We start from the raw sequence: 15082 nt of genomic DNA, 5'->3' as shown, positions 1-15082 counted from the left end.
TCAGACATAGTCCAGGAAGACGTCAGCAGCGTTTTGCAGTAAAGGCTGGTTGGGGGCTGTCGTGCTGCAGACCGAGCTCAGCCTCCGTGATGGCGCCCTCTGCTGCTCTGAATGACCCGGAGCTTTGCTCAGCGTCAGGTACACCTGAGGAACAACAACAACAATTTGTGAGTTATTACATTTTGGTGATACAACTTTTTCCACACCAAAAAAAACAGTCTGATAGAGTACTGGGAAATGGAACGAGACGTATCCCGATGTCATATGCACAGTGTGAGGATTTTTCATACACATGTTACTCATCTATTGCTCCTTATGTTTCCGGTCTGCATCTAGACTGGTTTTCTCTAATAAAGACAAAAAAACTGCACCGGATAATCTTCGAATCTACTCACATTCCTGGTATTTTCTGACAGCAGCAGCTCAGTCTGCTCCACCAGTTTCCTGAATGAAGGCCTCTTCAGAGGATCGTGGTTCCAACAAGACAACATCATGTCATACCTACAGAGGGGAGACTGAGATTAGTTTCAATATAAATAAATCAAGTGAGAAGTAGAGTCATTTTCTCATAGACTTCTATACAATCAGACTTCTTTTTGCAACCGGAGGAGTCGCCCCCCCTGCTGGCCATTAAAAATAGCGCACCGTTTTCATCGGAGCCTGTCGCCTGAGATACACACTTACATCTCGATGGGAGCCAACTCGGGCCTGCTCATCCTGTGGCCGTCTTGAATCATCCTATAAAATACTGAGCCCACCTGCATCCCAGGATACGGGCTGTTACCTGCAACACAGACATACGCGCACGCTTTAAATACCGTTGTGTAATTCATGTCTCATTTTGAGACATCTTATGATGCCTGGCTTCTGGAGTTACATTTTGTATCACAATCAATATGATTTTGCACGATTCGCCCCGCTAAGTGATGTTTGCTGCATTGGGAGCATCATCAGAGCCTCGAATCAGCCCAGTCAGCTCGAAGGGACGATGATAATGGCTCAGACATTCTGAAACAGATGCAACAGCACGGCTCTAACTGGAAATGTTACCCAGAGAGAAGATTTCCCAGAGCAGGATGCCGTAGGACCACACGTCACTCTCGAAGGTGTAGACAGAGTCGAAAATGCTCTCGGGAGACATCCACTTGACGGGCAGGCGAGCCTGCAGGAGGGAGAGCCGTGATCACAGGAGCAGTGTGGAACACGTTCCCTTGTTTTCATTCTTTAAAAAACGTACGATATCTTTTCTCGAAAAAGGTGCAAATCCTTTAATGCTAACGATTAAAGCTGGGGTTGGAAATCTTGAGAAACTAGGAAAAGCACGCTGCATTTGAATAATTATCTGACCGAAAAAACCCAGCCCAGTGTATCTAACTCTTTTCGAGTGAGAGTAGCTAGCAGCACTAGCTCCAACAGTCGCTAAATCTAGCCTCCCTCCTAAGCTACTGCTGATTAAATGATCATTATGAAAGTAAACAATGAACATGGCTACTATTAGCACTGGTACAGCTGAAGCGCAATGGGCAGATTGGACGGGTTTATTACAGTCCTACAGCAGACACGGATACCAGATTTTCTTTTCGTCTCTACTTTTTCGTCAGAGCATTTGATTTATTGATTGCGTTCGGAAAGTAATGAGAATTTCAACACATAAATCAAAGATGTTAATCTGGGATTACCAATCCCTGGCTTTAATTGATTGGTGGGCTGAGAGAAAAATAAACAGCAGCTACTTTCTTTGTTGTTAATAGCTCATCGTAATCTTTCAAGCTAAAATGACAAACATTACTAGATCCTGAGGACTGGTTTATTTTGTCTTATATAAGGGTTGACTGGACAAAACAAGCAACTGGAAATAGAGGAAGGAAGGAAGGAAGGAAGGAAGGAAGGAAGGAAGGAAGGAAGGAAGGACGAAGGGTCAGTAGAAGGGACAGAAAGACTCACGTTGCCCCGGAGCACATAGCTGGCGTCAGTGGTGATGTCTCGAGCCAACCCAAAGTCACAGATCTTCGCCACCCTGCCGTGAGTCAGCAGAATGTTTCTGGCTGCAAGGTCCCTGTGGACACACTGAACACACACACACACACACACACACACACACACACACACACACACACACACACACACACACAGCAGTGAGTATTGACATTGTAACAGGTTTCTGCAGTGAGCGAGTGACATGCAGCACACATGTACTAATGAGGCGGGGCGAGTTACAGGACATATAAATGCAGTAAAACTACTGTATATATGTGGCAAATACAAACACAATAAAATCAATGAAACAGAAAAAAGGGGAGGAATTACAGTGAATTAAAGGGAATCAGGATGGTTTTAATTCAGACTGTAGTATTTCAGATCATGAAGGAGCTGGTTCCCTGTGTGCGCAGTGCATGATCTAACATGTAAATGCATCTTCACCATGTTTAGCTCTGTCATATACATATACACATATGTATGTGTGTATATGTACTGAATGTACGGGCACTATAAGCTGACATGTTGGCCCCGAGCCACGGCGTGAGTTATAAACCAGCAGCAGCACTTTTAAAATCTCTCCCGTAACGACTCTATAAATAAAAGAAGCGCACGGTCGGTAAAAGCCTTACGTTCTTGGAAGTAATGTACTCCATTCCCTTGGCCACCTGGTTGGAAAAGCTGAGGAGATCTTCGGCGTCCAGAGACAGGTCCTCTACATCGACTAAATAAAGATGACATTGTCAGACTTGCGCGGTCGGCGAGGCACTCAGTGTGTTTTTGAAAAGCACGATGAGAAATGTAGAGTGAGAGACTTTCTACCTGACTGGGAAGAACTTTCTTTCTCAGAGGGACGCATGGGCATGTATCCTGTACCAGTCACCTCTCCGCTGCACACACACACACACACACACACACACACACACACACACACACACACACACACACACACATTAAAGCATTAAATGGTAATTATTTTTGCAATTGCAACCACAATTCTAATACACACACATGCACACCTCGCTGTGGGCTCTGTTCGGTTCGACACGTTGCGATAGTAACCGTCACCAACTTGGGAGTTTAGGAAGGCCTCTCGCTTTCTGCGCAGGAAGTTGAGGAGGTCGCCATAGCAACAGTACTCTGTGATCACCAAAATTGGGCCTGGCAGGGTGAAAAGAGATGAAAAGAAAACCTCACTCGCTGATTCTGAGACCGCGTGACACCAGAGAACAATGAAGAGAGACGCACAAACACAAAGCTCTAATGATGAGTGAAAAAAGAAGATGGTGTCAGGGTTGATACGTTTGACTGCTCCAATGCAGGACGTGTGTTCGATTTCATCGGTTTTGCGTTGAAACTTATTGAACAAATTGGTGTCGATATTTTTTTAAACCATGGTTTTTCATGCCCAACAGCTTACTCATGCATACTTTGTGTGCGAATCCAATTTAAATGCTGCATTATAATCAATGTCGATGGTCTGGACAGGTAGAACATATTGATTGATTGCACAGTAAATCCTTGACGAGTCAAACTGCATCACGTCTTCACATCGGAGCCGGGTGGTACTAACTGTCCAATACCTGATTTTTAATAAGAGGTCAATATAGGCTGGGCATGGCGGCAAGTCAGCACGTAGAACACATTACCATAAAACACAATCAGTCAATAAATATATGATAAACAAGCAAAATGCTGGAAAGTTGTAGTGTCCGCAATCAAAATCCAGACCGAATTTAGCCCCAAAATCTCTTCCCAAGTGTGAACTAAGTGGTGAAGCTGCTCCGCTCACCTCCGACAGTGCAGGCCCCCAGCAGGTTCACGATGTTCATGTGGTTTCCGAGGTAACTGAGCACCTTCAGCTCTGACATCAGCGCCTCCTTCTCCGTGGCGTGAGCGTTGGCTGGGATGACATCATCGGGACATTTATGAATCTTATGATGCCACAACACGCAGGCTGTGTCCAAAAGCACTCCCGAGTTACTAGATATGTTTTCCGTCCACCATTTTATTTGAGTGTCAACGTAATATAAATGTTATTTCCTACAATTATATACATGCATACCGTCTAGTAAGACATCATGCTTTTCCTAATAGTGCTAGTACACCAAAAGAAAAGCATTATAATGCACAAACCTAATAAAGTAAACACAATTTCCATGATAGAGACCTGATACTTTTTGATAAATAGTCTTCTGAGTTATTTTAAAGCGGAACCTTTAAACTCCTTAGAGACTACAAAGAGCCCTGTCTTTTACTGCATTATCTTTGATTGACGATCACGTCCAGCATCTATTTCGGAGAATTATCTGTAAATAAAAAAGAGCTAAATTGTTTTTCCCCGAAAACGCAGAGGACTTCGGGGACTTTCCGGAATGAGTTGTGTCTGCAGGCATCGTCATGAGCTGCACGCAGTCCCCCCGGACCGCAGGGCAGATTGTATATTGTCTGAGAGGTAGAAAAGTTAACCACTACAGCTTGGAAAGCTTGAATACTGTGAGACTCTATGGAAAGTAGCTACATGCGTACTTCATCCAGGAAAACAAGAGAGCAGAGGGGCCACTATCGTATTTACACTAAGACCAGGGGGCTTACATTCTTTCACTTCATGTATTATCGTTAAAAAAAACAAGCTCTGTGGTTTAATATGGAATAAGGAATGAGAGCGCAATGGAGTGGTTTTCGGACACAGCCACAGAGAGAGAGAGCTAAAATCAGACCAACACACACACACACACACACACACTTACGTTTGAGCATCTTAACGGCGACGGTTGTAACAGTATCTGCGGAGCAGAGTCCATACGCTGTGGCCCTCACTACCTTTCCAAAAGCCCCAGAGCCCAGAGTTTTACCTGTGGGAACACACACACACACACACACACACACACACATCAAAACAAATTATAATTACGCTAAGATCCCCGATACACACGATTAAAGGCATTTTAAAATACTCTAAATCGAATAATATCTGTGTCACCTTGTTTAATAAACTACTTATATTTCACTGTATCGTTCTGCACGGTGACGCTCAAACATCCAAGTTAAGTGGAACACCCGGCCTGAAGGTGTGAGGAGCAGCAGCTCTATTAGCACTTTCAAATCCAACTTAAAAAGTCTTTTAAAAAGTTGCACAACACTGCACACACTGACCTCAATTCTTGTGGTCTTTCTGACTTGATTTTATTGACAAACATACATGTTGTATGTGCTATTTGTGTGTAGCGTTGTATTGGGTGTCTTGTATGTTCTTTATGGTATATCTTTGTATGATGTCCTTTCCTTTTACTGTGTTATTGTCTTGAACTCGTTTGACCTGCCAAGGGACTCCAGATGCAAATTAGCTTAAGCAACAATCTGGTCCAGTGCATCGAATGGTGCAAACATGCAGTGTACAGCTACACAAACACGGGCGCTGTCATACCGAAGCGTAGCTTCTGTCGAGGGAACTCCCACTTGGAGTCATACGGCAGCTGGGTGGGGTCGATATATATGTAGTTGTTGCCGTGGATACTCTCGATGACCTTCCACTGGATTTGGAACTTTGGTTTCTGTTCAAGTGTGGAGAGATTGATTCGGTATTTATACACAGAGAAAGGGATTATATTCAACTGCATGTGCTCTTTAGCTGTCCGCCGCCCGTCGCGAGATTGATGATCCCACCGTGAATTCACTAGTTCTCAAGGGAGTCTGACTCATCTGTATGCAGTAAGAGCAGCACGCTGTGTGTATCATTTAACCACAGCGTGTCTGCACTTTTGAATGGCTGATTGGTTCATTTCAAATTCATTAGGACACATTCACATCGATTAAAAGGAAATACTTCCTCAACCAAATGCAGCAGAATAAACTAGTCTGATCTCAGAAAGATGCCTCTAACATAAACATACAGTAATCAACACGGAGGCTTGAGTCATTGGGTAATGAGAGTGGGCCTTTTGCCAGAAACTACTGCAGCCGTTTATTTTTCTCAACGCTGGTGGATGAACTTGACGTCGGAGAATTCTGAAACAAGGATTGAAGATAGATCGATTTATGTGATTTATGAAAGATTCATGACCCCACTCCCTCTCTTATTAAATGCCATTTCTTCATTGCGCTGACGTATGATTTACTTCCCGCCTTACCTGCATGTATTTATAGAGCAGCACCACCAGAATGAGGCTCAGCAAGATGCCAGTGGCCACCATGCCGGTTAGAAGAGGAGTGAAGAGTTTGTGGGGGACGATGCGCTCTGAGAGGAAAACACACACACACCCCAGGAGCAATTAGAAATCACACGGAGCGCTGAAGTACACACACACACACACACACACACACACACACACACACACACACACACACACACACAGACACACACAAACACAACGCAGTCAAGCGCTCCCACGGTCACATCCTCCTCCCCGGTGTCAAGACAGACAGCGGCAGCAGGGGTGTTTCGTTTGCGTGCCGAGGATAAGCGAGTCCGCACAATATAATCCCAGCCTGCACAGTCAGCATAAACTAATCTCATTCAATCTGCACCCAGTAACCACACAACTGGGTCTGTGTGTGTGTGTGTGTGTGTGTGTGTGTGTGTGTGTGTGTGTGTGTGTGTGTGTGTGTGTGTGTGCGTGTGTGTGTGTGTGTCGTACCACTGATGGAGAACAGCGTGTAGGCCTCCTCGCCCTCCGTGCTCGCCACGCACTCCAGGGTGTGATAGTGCGCGTGCTCCTTGCTCACGTTCAGTCGGCTCACCACCTCACTCCGACCGAAGGTGGACTCTGTCACCATGGCGACGTCCGGAGTCTCCCATTGGGTGGCATTGGGCAGGTGGGAGCACCTGTAGAGGGGTTATTATGAAGTTGTTTCAGGTTACATTTTCCTCTCGTGGTTTTAGCACAAGGATGAAACGAGTGAAACCACGGCCACTCTCAGCTTCTGTGCTACTCATTTTGGCAATAAACCAATTCATTGTTAAGCCTATACAATTTAAAAGATAATGAGTTTTTAATGTCTTTAACTGCTTATATTGTGTTGACCAACCGTCAAAATCCGGCTGGCTTAGCTGTCTGAATACTAATGAGACTATGAGATCACATAAAGCCACTTTTTCCCATGAGCCTCTACTGTTCTCAGAGGAACTGCCAGACAAAACAACAGAAGGTGTTGAAGATTATTGTGAGTAAAATGCTCCGAAGTCACACTGCTGGTCGGTTACAGCTTTTAATATGAGCAGCAGAAAAACCCAAGGTTTTTTATTTTACTTATATATGTAAAGTTTAATTTAAATGTATGAAAAAACATTTCTTATTTCTATTTCTTATTGTTTGTATTACAAAATCGACATGAAACTGAAGTGACTATGAAATAAGAAGGAGAGACAACATGAACATTGAAGCTATTGAAAATGAATGTGGTATTTCACAATGTGATGCAGTTAATTTGTAAAGTCTGTTATTACATCATCCCTTTCTACATAATCTAATGATTTCACATCCAGCTCCAAACAATAAAGCAGCTGTGTATCAGTCTTATACTGCAATTTCATAAAGTAAATAAAGCGACCGAAACATATTTGAGGCGTACCTCGTGTGGGGCAGCTCACAGAAGTACCAGCTTATTTTAGGGACTGGGTAACCAGTGGCGATGCACCGCACCTGTCCATCAACAGGGCCTTCCTGGGCGAGGATAACCGGCTTGCCTTGGAGGAGAAAAGGTGGGCAGATTGACAAAAAAAAGAGACACACACATTTAGCATAGAAAACGTATAAATACTAAGGCAACTGAATGCAATGTCCCAACTGTGAGAGCCACTTACTGATGACGTACACCTGGAATGAATGGTCGACTGACGCGTCCTCGTGGCTGGCCGAGAACTTATAGATCCCGCCCTCCGAGCTGAAGACCCTCACAAGTCGGAGCTCGCTGATGAGTCTGGTGAAACAAAACACAAGTTTTTCTAATTCTGCGTGTGACACTTGCAGTGGAACGCGCACCGCGAACTCTACCTGTACCTGTATTTGCGGCGGTGGATGGTGATGACGTGCTCTGTGGTGTTGAGGAGCCGTTTGTCTTTGTGGGACCAGGACAGGGACCTGGGGGCGGGGTAGGCATTGAATTCCACTCGGAGGCTCAGGCTCTCCCCCTCTTTAACGTCGGCCTGGACCGGACCTGGGCTTCCTAACATGGTGATGAACCCCTGATCTGGAGGGGCATCAGAAACACACATACTTGAAGGAAAAGTCCACCGGCACACTTTACCCAGTAGTCCATCTATGTGTCTACGTGTTGCAGATAAAGCAAACATACCCCGTCTACCTTCATTTCAGTTTCCTGAATTTTTCAAAAATGCCAGATGAAAATGTGCTATTTTGCATCCCCATCTGTAGGTTTTTATTGGAGCTACAAATGAGTTGTTGCGCTTGGGTAAAGAAGAAATCCAATCTAAATAACAAAGAGTACACAAGACACATGTTTCTACCGTTATTTATTCAGGGACGTTTCACTAAAAGTGAAGCTTATTTTCCGCTGGTGTGACCTGTAATTGCGTCTCAAGGGTCTGTCTTGAGGGTAGTTTCCCCCACACAGATTCCCTTTCCAGTTAGACTCTAAACTAAACCCTCAAAAGTGCAACAAATGTGCCAAAACCATGTGATGTGATGTTACAAACTATAAGCAGCAGATCACTGCTCATATCTGGTGAGCCCAGCTGGCTTGCTCACTCTTTGCTGTCGAGGAAACAATTCGAGTTCACTCTTAATGTCATGATGTTTAGTATGAACAGAACAAATCCACAGACGGGACTAGAAGATTTTGGCAAATCTTTGCTGTTTTCGGAACATCATTTTCTTTTGCTGCACCTGGTCTGACAAGTGTGTCTTGCCCAACTCGTGTCCAGACCCATTTCTGACGTTCTCACTGGTAAATATAATATCCCACTTTAAATAATGATAGCTGTTCTCCTGAGGCGTCTACATATTTGCATACTATGCAAATTTGAGATCATAAGTCATAAGTTTTCCAGTGAACGTTCCTGTGAATACTGTGAAGGAAGGGTGTTGGTGGTGTTTCAGAGGAGCCCAGACAATGTTGCTTAGAATCCAGTTGGTGGCGATGTCTGTGTCGGTATCGACACCCGTGCACGCACGGAATAAACAAACCATCTTCAACACTCACCTCGGACATCCAGCTGCAGCGCTGTGGCACTGGCGCCTCTCTCGTTGTGGGCGTGGCAGCGGTAAGTGCCCGAGTCCGATTGGTTGACCGCTGTGATCAAGAGTGAGGAGGCACGTTGGTATCCGCGGGAACCGGACAGGATGTGTGAGGTGTGGGATTCATCAGGGTGCTGCAGGGCATGGGAGGGGGGGGGGGGGCAAAGGTCAGCAGGTGCATCGTCACACAGATCCACTGTTCTCAAGGTGGCATGCTTCAGATACGATTATTTACGACATTTATTTACAACACGGCGACCGCTTTTTTTTCAGTGTAAATAACTCTCTGTGTCTTGGATTGGTAAGGGTTCATGTCCTTTAAAGAGGGGCAGCGAGTCAGATAGAAACACAGACAGCTTCACATCCTGACAGCCAGTCACCCCGGACATAGAGAGGCCGAGGAGAAGCCGGTCAATCCCTTCATCAATCTCACCGCGGTTGAAGGGAAATCCCATTCGACACTGAATTCCGGGTTGACGTTGGCGGAGCTACAGGTAATCTCAAACTGTTCTCCTCTCCTCAGGATGACTGTGTCTTTCTGGGACAGCGTGATCCCTGGAGGCACCTCTGGCACTGGATCAAGAGATGCAAAAACAACATGTTCATGACAGATATGATTGACTGACTCATTTAAACTCACTAGTAGTTGCGTGTTATTGAGCAGTCTGAAACGACTGTATCCGTATTCAATCGTAAAAGACCCTTGAGGGTGTGTGACTCCAGTTAGTGGACAAACACACACTATTGACAACGCACACACAAGTACAGTATTTGCATGCGCAGACACTCGTGTGCATATAAAACGGACTATTATTTTCTGGCGTCACTTCAGTGGCTGTGTTTGATGAAGACTACGGTCATTCTGTTTACACCAGACACAGCCTTCATGCACCGTTACAAAGCTTTGTTGGGTGTGGGACTCTAATCCCGCCGCTCCTCCCTCCCCAACATCTCTTTTCTCACTCCCTCTCTCCAGCAGTCAGAAGGACACTGCGCCCCGGCTCCTCCCAGCTTGCTTCTGTTTTAGACTTCTTCCCACTGCAGACCAGACGGAAAATGCTGACGCAATGCAGAGACAAACAGAAACATGATTGGTTCCAACTGACACTTAGAGATGCTTTTATGGTACATTTGCTATTAATATAGCTGATATGAAAAGCTATGAGCCAACCCTCTCCTACCAAAACACATCTGCAATGTGGACAGTTGCTGTGACTGCCGCTGATCCCTGCCAGGATGCATTATGGTCTCCTATGAAGATTTGTAGCCATGGTAGCGGCTCTGCTGGCCGGTTGGGCCACCACTCCGGTTCAGACTGAGATATCGCAACAACTATTCGATGGATGAAGTTGTTTTTTTCCAGCCATTAATGGTCCCCAGTAGGTGAATCCATTCTGACTTTGGTGATCAATTTTAATGTTCACAATACTTTGTTTTGTGATAAAAACAACCTGCAAAACTAATGACATTCCCACCATTTACTCTGTGTTTACTACTAATTAGCAACTAGCACGCTACCATACATACACTCACAAAACGCCATACCTGTTCACAATCAGGTAGTTAGGGTTATCATTGTGTTAGCATGCTGACATTAGCTTTTAGCACCAAAGCACCACTGTATATAAGTACAACCTCACTGTGCTGCTAGCATGGCTGCAGACTTGGTGTCTTGTTTACTTATGTATGATAAATGATTTGTCTATAATAAACCACTATATAAGTCCACTACAAAGAAACTACTGTTTTAGAGTTTAGTAGCGCCTTTATAGCTGAATGTTTGCAGCACATGCCATATGCCATTTTTTTAAATTATTTTTTTTATTTTATTATACTATATCTATCCCGGTAAGGGGGAAATTTGTCTCTGCATTTGACCCATCCCTGTATATAGGGAGCAGTGGGCTGCCTATGACAGGAGCCCGGGGAGCCGTTAGGGGTTCAATGTCTTGCTCAGGGACACTTCGACACATGACACGTCCCAGCCAAGGATCGAACCATCAACCTTGCGGTTACCAGACAACCCTCTTAAACCGCGGTCGCCCCCATTTTGACATTGTCCTCTGCTAATCCAAACCAAAAACGCCCCGAAAAATCATTCATTTTAAATGAGCTTAACATATGATTTTCCATTTCATAACTCATATGACGACGTGTATCAGAAGAAGATTATTCTATTAACCGTTGTTGTCCGCACATTGTCCAGCCCTATGGCTTTGTTGTTCCACTGGTGACAACCTCTTTGTGAGCACTTTACTGTTTACTCTAACTGACACAAGCATTGGGAACACTTGCATTATGGTTTGCCCAGAGGCATTAGCAAAGTCAAATGCTTTGGCTTCACCTTCCACTGACTCATTACTGGAAGGCTGCAGGAGGCATAACTAAGTTTACAAGCTCTGACTTTATAGATCTGCCCTCAAACACTCTTTTAGCTTAATTATCACCCTAATGACAGATCTAGTAAACCTATGCATGAATAACCATTAAACACTGGTATACTGAAGGATAGTTTTTGGAAACAAGAGTGTTGCAAACCCCAGCATGTCTCTCACTTACCGAGTCCTACATCCACAGTGTATTGGCTCGACGTCACTTTGACCCCAGCCAGCTGTCCCACGCACACGAAACAGCCCTCGTACTCCTTCCTCACGCTGCTGATGGTGACGCCTCGCTGGAGGTGGCTGCGGTAAATCACGCCTGGGGGCAAAGGTCGTCCATCGCAGGTCTCAAGGGCCAGGAGGGTGACCTCGGGGTCGGTCACGAGACAGGGAATGGTGCAGTTGTCCCCTGCGCGCACCAGGATGACGTTCACCATGGTGCGCTGGAAGACGTTCTGGGGGTCTGAGGAGACGAGAGGATGATTTGCGTTAATTGACGCATCACACGCACCCGTGCAAATCACGTGCCCCTGCCCCCTCCACCTCAAAACCCCCACCTTTCACGTATACATAGATGGAGCTGTGTTCCAGCGTGCTGTTGTTGACGCACACATAGCGACCCGCGTGGTAGGCCTGTGCCGTCGCCACCTTGACGTAGGCCGCTCCGCCCTCCTCCACCTCTCCCTCCAGCCTGCGAGCTCTCTCCCTCTGCCACCTCAACCCGGACAGGGCGCCGGACGTTGTGGCATTGTTGCGGCAACGCAGCTCCAGCCTTCCCCTCTTGGGAACTACCACGTGGGGCCCGCTGGGTGAGATGACCGGCTGGCACCAAACTTTGAGACAGAGCACAGAGGAGGTCATTTGCGAGTTGCGAGAAAGAGATAGGAATCCATGAAAATAGCTTAAACAGGACAACGCAACTAAAGATTGCCGTCATTAGCGATTAGTTCCCAGGTTATTTTGGAGAAGAATCCTTTAGTTGTCCAGTCTATAAAATCCCCACCACAGTTATGTACACGTGATGGTTAAATGGGATGCAATGATTGGCACGGAGCCCCTTAGGACAGAGTGCTATCAAACCACCACGGCTCAATTGAATAATCAATAATTATGAGCTGTATACCCGCTGAGTAATCATGCATTAAGGTCCCTAAATCCACTCCCTTAAGATGAGTGTACTAAACCAACATTTCTCAGTTCCCCCCCCCCCCCCCCCCCCCCCCCATCCCCCCTCCAATTCCAACTTTTGTTTGTCTTTCAGATTTCCACATGATAGGCGCCATTTCAAGAACAGGATCTCCATGTGACTGTTGTGCCTTCGGGGCTGCATGGAAGACGGGCTGAGAAGTCAAGGAGGAGAAGCATGTGGATGCGAAAAAAAAGAAAACTCAAAAAATATCAATATCTGTGTTTGTGCAGGCTGCAAAGTGCATGTTTTATAGCCTGCCACTACTGTGAGATGCAGTCGGTGTTTGAGTAAGTAAAAAAAAAAAAGGTTCCAAACAGAACCTGGGGCTGTTTTATCTGACTAACACATGGCTATCATCACAGTCAGAGCAGGGTAAATGTCAAGGTGCTGCTGGGTGTGTTTTGTGCGCAAAGATGTGTTTCCAGGCTCTTCTTTGTTCCTTCTGCTGGCCGCGCAAAAGCGAACAACTTAATCTCGTTTTTATTTCGGTGGGATGAATAATTAATCGTCCTCGAACACACACGCACGCGCGCGCGCACACACACACACACCTGTTGCCTGCCAGAAAAAGGCAGCCCAATGGCATCTCCCTCACCTGTCAACCCAACAGTATATAGTTATGCAAATGATGTGATCTGGAGACGTGAGCTGACAGGTTGATCCAACTGCACCGTTAGGGTGTGTTGAACATCCCCCATGTTTCAAGAAAACAACGTGGAGACAGAACATGTGTGAGCCTCAAACAGCATATGATAGGTTAAATGCTTTTTTAAATATATTTTTTTAAAACTGTTCACATCTAATTTAATGTAATTAAGGGTGGACAATACTTTAAATAGTGACACAAACAAAATAGGCCAATAATCTGGAGACACTTCAGTGAAATGAAAAGACCACTGTAATACTCTTAACACAAATGCGCAGGAGAATATTAAAATAATTTCGTAATGACGCATAAAGTACAAAGGCATCGTCTCGTGTCCTTTGGAATAAAATGTAACTAAACTATAATTGATGAGGCTATTGTAAGGTGATGCGATCAAATGAGGTCACTATACAGTCATTATTGCGAACACAGACACGCCACGAGTCGCTAAAAGCAATATTTAAACAACATGCCACTTGTTTTCTTACCTGTTAGTGGCAGCAGAACAAAATGCGAGGCGAAAGCCACCCAGGGGCATCTCATGATTGAAGCTTTTTTTTTTCTTCTTTTACTCTACTCCGCTTGTTTCAAGTGCAGGAACGACCATTCTGCGCGTATCCATCCATCCACAGAGCAGGTCCCTCCACGGCGCTGGGCGCACAAACACAACGATCCTGCGCGGCTGCGACTCCCCCCCCCCCCTCCCTCTGCGATGGACTTTACTGGAGCTTAAAGACACAGTGCAGCGCCTCTCCTCCCCTGCTCTGGATTCCTGCCACTCCTTTCTGTCCCGCATTGGCTGGAGACTGGCCAAGGTGATGAGTCGGGAGAAAAAAAGCACAACAGCACACGCATCTCTTCAAGCCATCCTCACCTATTTTTTTTCTTTATTTTTTGACAGTCATTGCGAGAAAAAAAAGAAGTAAATTAAACTCTCCAGTAATGGAAGAGCTGGCTGTGTTTTTCAATGGGATGACTGTGAATGTTTATCCCGGACGTGAATGCAGCATCATGACGGGTGACAGCCCCTTCTCACACTTCTTGATGACAGCTCTCTCACTTGGCAGGAGTTTCCCTCTATACAGAAACCCGTCCAGTTTGTGATGCGCTTCCGATGTCTCGCGTTTCCCAGCTGTAATCAGCACGATCGCATAGTGGTCTCACCCCCCCCCCAGATTTAATCAACTATAATATCCCACTAGGAGCCAATAAACGCATCATCGCGTGGCTGTGTGTACGACCCACACTACACTCCCGACAATATTACATTTGTGGCATCAGTCATACCCAAGACTTGTTTTGGATAGTGTTATTCTAAGGGAAAGTATAGATTTAAAATAATAGGATAAGGATAAAAACACCAACACTGACGGCTTTTGCTGTTGTGGCCCTGAATTAATCAAAGACACAACTGTTGAACACATACCACACTTTATTCCCCAGATGTTTTTGCCTTCATATGCCCAAAACCTGCATTTTTTAGTAGCTCTTCACAAATGTATTATTTGCTATAAGTAGGAATCCCTGAATGTCTTATAATATTACATTTGTTATGGTAACCCCTTAAATTGGTTGGGGCATTTGCCTGGTTTGGTAATCCAGTTTCAGTCAGGAGGTAAAACATTGTGATGAATCATGTGGTTACACGAGACCAACAGGGCGCGGGATCTCTCGATCCTTCTTCGTCATAATC

At 45.3% G+C, this 15082-nt stretch overlaps 1 protein-coding gene across 1 annotated transcript; it reads right to left on the bottom strand.

The window, feature by feature from the left end:
• kitb (KIT proto-oncogene, receptor tyrosine kinase b) lies at window positions 1–14053 on the bottom strand (the record flags this gene model as incomplete). Its single annotated transcript, XM_079160026.1, has 21 exons — window positions 13878–14053; window positions 12112–12387; window positions 11733–12017; window positions 9607–9746; window positions 9139–9307; window positions 7977–8166; window positions 7781–7896; window positions 7549–7663; window positions 6615–6802; window positions 6108–6214; window positions 5405–5531; window positions 4728–4832; window positions 3770–3880; window positions 2997–3138; window positions 2800–2867; window positions 2610–2701; window positions 1945–2067; window positions 1051–1162; window positions 685–784; window positions 396–501; window positions 1–144 (listed from the first exon to the last, which is right to left on the bottom strand). The coding sequence occupies exons 1-21, from the start codon at window positions 13930–13932 to the stop codon at window positions 1–3; spliced, it is 2871 nt and encodes a 956-aa protein (XP_079016152.1). The 5' UTR covers window positions 13933–14053.
• Between the last annotated feature and the right edge of the window lie 1029 nt (window positions 14054–15082).

This window comes from Pholis gunnellus (genome assembly GCF_910591455.1).
Source record: "Pholis gunnellus genome assembly, chromosome: 5".
In the NCBI taxonomy this organism is placed as follows: Eukaryota; Metazoa; Chordata; class Actinopteri; order Perciformes; family Pholidae; genus Pholis; species Pholis gunnellus.
Note: the sequence above shows the minus strand (reverse complement) of the source record. Positions and strands in the feature narration are given on the sequence as shown.